This window comes from Mandrillus leucophaeus, unplaced genomic scaffold, assembly GCF_000951045.1.
Source record: "Mandrillus leucophaeus isolate KB7577 unplaced genomic scaffold, Mleu.le_1.0 Scaffold170, whole genome shotgun sequence".
Lineage (NCBI taxonomy): Eukaryota > Metazoa > Chordata > Mammalia > Primates > Cercopithecidae > Mandrillus > Mandrillus leucophaeus.
In genome coordinates this window covers 679,392-687,942 of record NW_012101699.1, presented here as the reverse complement: position 1 = coordinate 687,942, position 8,551 = coordinate 679,392, and the positions used below count along the sequence as shown (strand labels likewise).

Here is an 8,551-nt window from a genome sequence, read left to right as displayed (position 1 = left end):
AAAAAAAAAAAAAAAAACACTCTCATTCTATCAAGAGCCACACCCACATGTGAATGCCTGAAAATGAATACTTAACTCCTGGTGCAAAGGTAAGGAGGGAAACTATCAAGGTCTAAGGCTCTAAGAGAGGTATATCCAGCCAGATCCTAGGAAGAAACAGATAGAAGGATGGCAAGCCACTGTACTGGAAAAAGTATTTTAAACAAAACTTTGTATATACAAATAACTTTGTATACGTTGTATAAATGTATACTAATAACTTTGTATACGTTGTATAAAAGTATACTAATAACTTTGTATACGTTGTATAAAAGTATACTAATAACTTTGTATACGTTGTATAAATGTATACAAATAACTGTATACGTTGTATAAATGTATACAGAGTTTTGCATAAAAGTATACAGGAATGTGGAATCTCTTCCTATATTCAAACCTCTTACTTCCTCACGGTAAATTCTGTAGTTTTCTCCAAATATGTTCTGGAGTATTTTTGTTAAAATTTACTCTAAGGAATTTAATTAAAGCATTTTTTTTCCAGCTATGGTGAATAGTATTGCTTTTTGGGTTCACCTAACGTTTGCTGACTGCCTCGTGCCTGGTCACGTGAGGTGACACCTGAGAACAGGGTGGACATGGTCCCACTCGAACCAGATACAGCTTAGTGGCTAACGCCAGGATATAGGATTTCCACACCTTTACTCCCAGCTGCTAGTACTATCAGTTCTAACAGCCTTTTGGCTGGATTTAAAAATGTATAATAGATAGTATTCCCTACAAATAATTATTTCCTCTCCTTTCAGGCATTCACGCCTTTTTTTTTTCTAAAAAAAGAAACCTCTGGCAGGGCATGCTGGCTCACGCCTGTAATCCCAGCACTTTGGGAGGCCAAGGCGGGTGGATCGTGAGGTCAGGAGATGGAGACCATCCTGGCTAACACGGTGAAACCCAGTCTCTACTAAAAATACAAAACATTAGCCGGGCATGGTAGGGGGGGCGCCTGTAGTCCCAGCTACTCAGGAGACTGAGGCAGGAGAATCGCTTGAACCCAGAGGCGCAGGTTGCAGTGAGCCGAGACTGTGCCACTGCACTCCAGTCTGGGCGACAGAGCGAGACAAAATAAATAAATAAATAAAAATAAAAAAAGAAACATCTATCGTATTTCATTGAATATAAGTTACTATTTATCGCTAAGATCACAATTAATTGACAAACTTCTAAGAAATAAAAGCTTCAACAAATTCTAATGGCACAATGCCACAATCTACAATTCTCTGTGTTTTAGAATCACTGAAATAACACCAGCGTCTCGCTGGTACTCTCGGCGTGTTCTAAGGAGCACCATTTGGGAACGCTGCCCCAACCTCCGCGTTAGGTACGATGCTGGCTGTGCGTTTCACCAGGCCTTGCCTCCCTGTCACTCCGGTTTCCCAGGAGATCTGACCTGGTGTCCTCCCTGCCTCACAGCACGGTCCTATCAGATGCTGGTCGGGAAAGAGAACCCATCAAGAATGGAAACATAACAAAGGCCCAAGCCTTTGGGTCTTTGAAGAAGGTACCAGAGGTTACTATAGAGGTTTTCTACTTCAAATGGCAGGAAAGTGCTTTGGTTCTCTCTCTCTCTCTCTCTCTCTCTGTGTGTGTGTGTGTGTGTGTGTGTGTGCGCCTGTGTGTGTAACTTTTTTTTTTTCCTGAAATGAGTATAAAGCAGAATTTCTCAAATTTCAAAATCGTTATTTGGTGGATTGATGAGAGCATGGACTTTAGAATCAATTGAAAAACTCCCTATGTCTTCGCTCCGTCTTTCACAAACGGTCTCAACCCCGGCAAAGGCAGGGAGGGCGCGGGAGGGACCGAGGTCTAGACACACCTGTCTCATCTAAAGGGGGCAGCCTCTGAGCAGATCCAGACACCTGCCACCCGAGAGGGGGCTGCACGGCGTGCCCAGATCTGGTAGTTCTTCCAGAGAAGCCAGAGATTCAGATTTTTCTGTGAAATCTCCAAATTTTACAACATTGGCAACTAACCCATTCATTTTGTGCAGGCTCGAAGCATTGTGCCCACCAGTGCGTCTGGCCTTTGGCCACCAGGGCTGCCTACCAGTCATGCAGGTGCTCCTAGGACAAGGACTCCAGGCCCAGGGCCAGGGATGGCTGAACTCTTTGGCCCTGCGACGTGCTGAGCCACGACAGAGCACATGGAAGGATGAGTAAGAACCGGCAGTATTCAGACAGGCATTCTTTGATTACATAATCCCAGGAAGGGAAGAGAAGAAGGCTCAGTTACCTCGCATCAGAAGCAAAGAAGAATTCCACGGCCTTGTCGCCCACAGCGTGCAGGCAGGCGGAGCTGTCCAGCCTCTTCATCCGTGTCTTACAGATATTCTTCACATTCTCCAGAGTGCCTAGCAAATGGAGGAATGGGTTGCAAATCCCACTGGCATGTTTTGTTTGCATAACATGCAGCAAGGAACCAATTTCCCCTCTGAATATGTGTGGGAGAAGTTTGCAATTTTTAGCTTTGGCTGTGTCAGCCAAATCGCGTAAAAGATCCCCAAATAGCACAGTACCACTGCAGAAGCATTTAAATGGCTACAGTGTGAGAGGAATGCAAACAAAAACAAATCAAAGAAGCACTCAAATCAAAGCCCAGTTGCTGTCATACAACGGCACTTCTGTGTATGTTTGACAATATACAAAATCATGATAAATTCACGTCCATAATAAAAAGCTTTAAAAAATGGAGCCAAGTCTCAGTTGCACAAAAACCTTTTAGACCTGGAGCCACGCGCCTGTTGGGTCTGGCTCAGAGTGGGGCTTCCTTGCCTCAGAGGGGAGCTGACCGTGCCCCGTGCCAGAGCAGCTGCTGCGTCCTGCGACACCAGGCAGCAGCTGCGCCGTTCCAGTACTTCTTGAGAAACTTACACGTCCTGTATAGGATGGGGATCTGTTCTGTGGAGAGCTTGTATTTGCTCCGGACTCCGATGAGAAGGGGGCTGCCTCTCCTGTAGGGAGAAGGAGGCATCCCATTACCCACTGCCTTTGACACCCAGGGCTGGGTGTCTGCCCAGCGTCGGAGGTAGGATCCCCAAATCCAGCCCTTTCCCAGGGGCGGAGGGTCCTGTTTAGGTCCCACAGGATGGAAAGGCGAGCTCCTGAGTCTCAGGTCCCTGACTTGGCATCACCCCCCTGCTCAGTAAGCCTGGTAACCTGTCCCACTCCCACCCTCCTAGGCCGGGCCTCCTCCAGTCCAGTCAAGTCCCCACGTGTGACCAGCCCACACGGTTGGATGGCAGAGGCTGAGCGTTCGGCAGCGGAAGAGGCGCTGGTGGGCCACGGGGCACTCTGGGTCTCCACCCAGCCAAGGCTGCAGCACATCCCTCTAACAATAGGGCTCTGCACCCACCGTCTGCCCAAAGACCCCCTGTTGTTCCTTCCCTTCCCCAGCCCAGTTCTCTGGCATTAGTGGGCACTGGTCGGACTGACTTTTGTATATTCTCTACTTTGTAGGTGACATAAGGCGATTTCTTGGGTGGTTGTCTCTGCCTGAGTGACACCCCACAGATGAAGTTTAGAATCGTCACCCGGTGCCACGCAGACTTCATCATAAAGGGGACAATGACTGTCACAAGCAAAATCTCAGGGAGTCTGCAGCTGGCCAAGGTGAGGGGCCCTCACTCAGGCCTCCGGTCCCGGCGTCCCTGTCTCAGCAACTGGAGCCGACTCTCTGAGCACTCGGCAGGGGATCTTTAGGAAAGAGCTGTAGGATATTTCCTCCGGATTCACAGCTTCTAGGGGTGAATGTGATTAAGAGCTCACGATTTGGCCAGGCGCGGTGGCTCACACCTGTAATCCCAGCACTTTGGGGGGCCAAGGCGGGCGGATCACGAGATCAGGAGTTCGAGACCAGCCTGGCCAACATAATGGAATCCTTTCTCTACTAAAAATACAAAAATTAGCCAGGCATGGTGGCAGGCACCTGTAATTCCAGTTACTTGGGAGGTTGAGACAAGAGAATCACTTGAACCTGGGAGGCAGAGGTTGCAGTGAACCAAGATCGCGCCACTGCACTCCAGCCCGGGGACAGAGTGAGACTCCATGTCTAAATAAATAAATAAATAAACAAAAAGATCTCATGATTTAAATGACATCCTGCTTCCAAAATCTCATCCTTTTCTCATTCTTATAAATTACAACATGCAAATAAAATTTACCATGGGTGTGCACGGAAATAAGTGGCTCACTCTGGTAATGCATACGCTCTAAACCTGCAGTTCTTAGAAACCAGGCAGGTAAAATTGCAGTAGTTACTAAAGGATGTGTGCCTTTTCCCCTCTAGACATTAATTCACTGATAAGAAAAAAGCACAGACAAACACTGTAATAAGACAATTTAAGAGAGCTGTGGCAAACACACGAATTAGGATACAATCCAGTAACATATCACTTTAGGCGATTTCTTGCTAACGTAGATCAATGAACTAATGAAGTGCTTGCTCATCCGCCTGAATCCAGCCCACATACATCCATCATCCGTTAGCCTGACTCAATGCAGTTCCTAAATTTTTCTTCAACCATCACAGACCTTGTTTTCCAGTCACATTGGCCTGTTTCGATCCCACTTAGGACTTCTCAAAGCGGGGGACAAAGTCTGGGGCTTTGAGGAAGATGCTATGAACACTTTGAATATTTCAATCATTTATTGTCTAAAGCAAATCTGAGACATAGTTCTGGGGCCAGTGGGGAACTAGCATAAATAGTTTATAATAATGGCAGTGAGAAAGTAGGTGGTTATCTAATTTTCTTGGCAAATGACTCCACCAAATTTTATTGCTGTAGACTGAGCTCTGCTGTTTCTCTAGACCTTGAGACATAATTCTCCCAAGACAACCCGAAGATTGTCCTGGAGGTTATAGAGCCCTCGGCTACAGGCAATTTTGAAAAATAAAGCTTTATTGCTTCTTCACGCTGCCTTCTTCGGAGTTCATTAAAATAGTAAATCATGATAAAATTGGATTTAAAAAGGGCTTCTAAATTTGATACGAACCAACTGGTATTTTATAATTTTATGAATTGAAGGAATTAAATTCCAAATGGCAAATTAGTTCCAGTCTTAGAAAAGGTTTAAAAAATGATGAAAAACTCCTGTTGTTTCCTGCTGAGATACTATGCCAGTCTGGGAGAGACAGCCTCACCCTCTCCGGCCCAGTCTCCCAGGCCACAGGTTCATTCTAGACGGCTCCTCTGGGCTTCAGATGAAGTCCGAAGCCCACAGGGCACTGAGGCTATTTAGAGCCGGCCTCTGTCCACCTCTCCACTCCCCGCAGCCTTTGAGGCCCTGGAGCGGTGTCCATTACCACCTTGCTCACCACTATCTCTCGTGCCTGGTACACAGCAGGTGTCAGTAAACACACTGAGCCTGGAACGCCTCCGTCCCACCAATGCCTTGCACCACGCCCCACCTTGCCAACGGGGATCCTTGGAGGTCCCACTCCCTCTGGGCCCCTTGCCTGTGCTCATGCTGGTTCCTCTTCCCACTGCCTGCCTGACCCAGGCAGCCCCCTGCCTGCGGCTACCTGCCACTGCCCCCTGCCAGGTGAGGTGATGTCCTGTGCTGGGGTCCGGCATAGAGCATCACCATCCTCTGCCCTTCTCTGCCCTCCTGCACAACTGTTCAGTCCTGCAAGGCAAGGACCAGCTCTGATGCCACTAAGTCCCCAGGGCCCAGCACACAGTAAGTGCACAGCAAGTATTAGCTGCATAGTTGGATGGATGGATGGATGGATGGATGGATGATCAATCCATCTGAATACAAACAGGATGGCACTTAATCTGTTTCTGTAAATCCGTGCAGCACTGGGGGCCCACGTAACAGAGGGACACATGGGGGCAACCAGGCTCTCTGGGCTGATTTCTGGGATGCTCCTTTGCGAAGGTGAAGCTTGAGCTCTGGGCCTTCAAGGCCTCTTCTGTACTGGATCTAAATCCATATTCACTTTGCTCCCTAGTTTCATGTTCATAATTTTGCACACTTTTTCTTAAAGGGGGACCCCATATTGTACAGGCTTCAAGCCCCACAAAACCTGGCTCTGCCCCATTTGTACAAATGTATTTATAGGTGGAATCTGTTGCCCACTTCTAAAAATCTGTGGAGATTTCAAATACAAATCCAACTTTCAGGTTTCTTTCTTTTTAAATTCAGAAGTGTAGCACCACCAGCCATGGGAGCGGGGGGACGTGGTCCCCGGGGCTGAACCACAGTTGTCCTTTAGATACCACAAGTGCCTTCCAGCATGCCAGAGGCCCTACTTCTCTCTTCTCCCTCCAGCTAAGTGATTTTATTTCATTTCTTTCTTATGGGAAATGCCGGTGGGTTCCACCTCACCGTGTGGCAACAGCTTCTCCTGGGTAGTGGATGCTCTTGAAAACCAGCGCGAACGCACCTTCCTGAAAACACACAAACAAACAGTGAGGGTCAACTCGTTCTAGCAGCCACGCTCTGCAGCCTGCCCACAGCCGAGATGGGTCCCCCAGGCCCCTCTTCATGGCGGGAGGTTCCTGGGGTCCATCAGGGAGCTGAGGGCAGAACAGCGCATCTGGGGTGACATCACGAGGAAAAGCAAAACAGATGGGGCCACGGGAAGTACCACGAACCGGAAGTGTGAATTCCACGGTGAGTAATGTGCAGCATGCTTGCCCAGGCCCACAGGGAGCCTGGCAGGGGTGCCAGTTGGGCGGACAGGGGCAGTGAGAGTCACAGGAGATGATAGCTGGGGCCAGGCTGCCCTGCCCTGCTCAGGGACAGCACCTACTCAGCCCCTGTGAACTGCACTTTCGCTCAACACACGGTAGGGCCTGGGTTCAAGTCCTGGCTCCATCCCTTAACTGGGCTAGCCCGTTAGCCTTCTTGGGTCTCATTTTCCTCATCTGTGAAGGAAGTGACAACAGTGCCACCTGGCGTGGCTTCTGTGATGATAAGCCAGTGCACTGAGCCTGGCATACGGGGACCCGAGAGAAGAACAGGTTGTTATTATCATTACTGCTATTATCATTTCCGTGAATATGACTGTCACTCGCCCTCTGGGCCTCAGCTGGTGAGTTTGTGCAAAGTCAGAACTAGAATCCAGTTCTCCTAACACAAGAATCCAGATGGTTTTCCGACTTAAATTCTTGGTGTAAATTCCTCCCCTACGTCATGACCATCCTGTACTAACTTACCACAACCCTAGCAGAGCTCAGTTATGTATAACCAGCTGCAAATCTGAATTTCCACATGAAATCCTCCAAGTGTGGGAGCCACGGGCAGCCCCAGGCCCTGTGTGGTCAGCGTGTTGGGTCCAGGTTGCCAACTCAGCTACAAGACCAGAGGAACCTGAGTCAGCGTCCCCAGGCCTCAGCGGGGCTTTCAAACCGCCACAAACCAGGGGGCTTCCGGCAGACCCTGGTGCTTCTGTCAGCCACAAAACAGGACTGAACAGAAAAACACTGCTCATTCGCTGCCAAAAAGAGCGCTGTACTGTCCCAGGTAGGACAAGTCTTAGGTTTAAAAGTGTCATTATGAGCGAGGTATTTCCGAACTTTCAAAATGAAAACGGAGAAGCAGCAAGCACGCTGTAATACCTACCTGGTCACTGCACATTATCCAGCACATCAAATGTGGGATGGGCCGTTATTTACAAACACGTCCTCTAAATGATGGACCTCCAATAACGGGAATTAGAGGACAAAAAGCGTTTCAACTATAGACTTACTTTCTAAATCAGACTCTGAAAACACCTGCTCAAGAATGATACATTTCCAACTACAGGGTGATGCCTGACGGATGTTCTGGACTCTGGGCCAGTGTCCAGGTGGCCTCAGCCCTGGAGGAGCTATTGGGTGGCACTGCTGTCTGAGAGGACGGACCCCTCTCGTCCTCCCTCACCCCACATGGGCCTGTGTCTGCTCCACCTCCTCCTCCGTGTAAGGGCCTCCCCTTGGACAATACTCCCAGTGTGTGCTCCCTTCTCAGGGACTTCTGCTCCTGGGCCCTGTCCTCTGCAACGTCCCCAATCTCTCTCTCTCTCTCTCTCCCCCCCTCTTTTGGGCCATTCCGTTCCTCATACAGACATGTTCTGATATCGCCTATCACAAAAACAGGCCAGGCACGGTGGCTCGCGCCTGTAAATCCCAACATTTTGGGAGGCCAAGGCAGGTGGATCACTTGAAGTCAGGAGTTCAAGACCAGCCCGGTCAACAGAGTGAAACCCCATGTCTACTAAAAATACAAAAATTAGCCAGGTGTGGTGGCGTGTGCCTGGAGTCTCAGCCATGCCGGAGGCTGAGGCTGGAGAATGGCTTGAACCTGGGAGGCGGCGGTTGCGGTGAGCCGAGATCACACCACTGCACTCCAGCCTGTGCGACAGACTGAGACTCTGTCTCAAAATAAAAAAAACTAAAAACACCTCCTCCCTTGGTACCACAACCCTCTCTGCACCCACAACCCCCCCTGCACCCACAACCCTCTCTGCACCCACAACCCTCTCTGCACCCACAACCCCCCCTGCACCCACA

General features: G+C 49.1%; 1 protein-coding gene across 1 annotated transcript in view; it reads right to left on the bottom strand.

The window, feature by feature from the left end:
• The window catches only part of GFPT2 (glutamine-fructose-6-phosphate transaminase 2), a 48,454-nt gene that overhangs the window by 26,767 nt on the left and 13,136 nt on the right, over nucleotides 1-8,551 (bottom strand). Inside the window, exons 5-7 of the mRNA XM_011976844.1 lie at nucleotides 6,384-6,445; nucleotides 2,925-3,004; nucleotides 2,287-2,404 (exon numbers count right to left, since the gene is read on the bottom strand). Of these exons, the coding sequence (XP_011832234.1) occupies nucleotides 2,287-2,404; nucleotides 2,925-3,004; nucleotides 6,384-6,445 (260 nt within the window). The remainder of the gene's footprint in view (nucleotides 1-2,286; nucleotides 2,405-2,924; nucleotides 3,005-6,383; nucleotides 6,446-8,551) is intronic.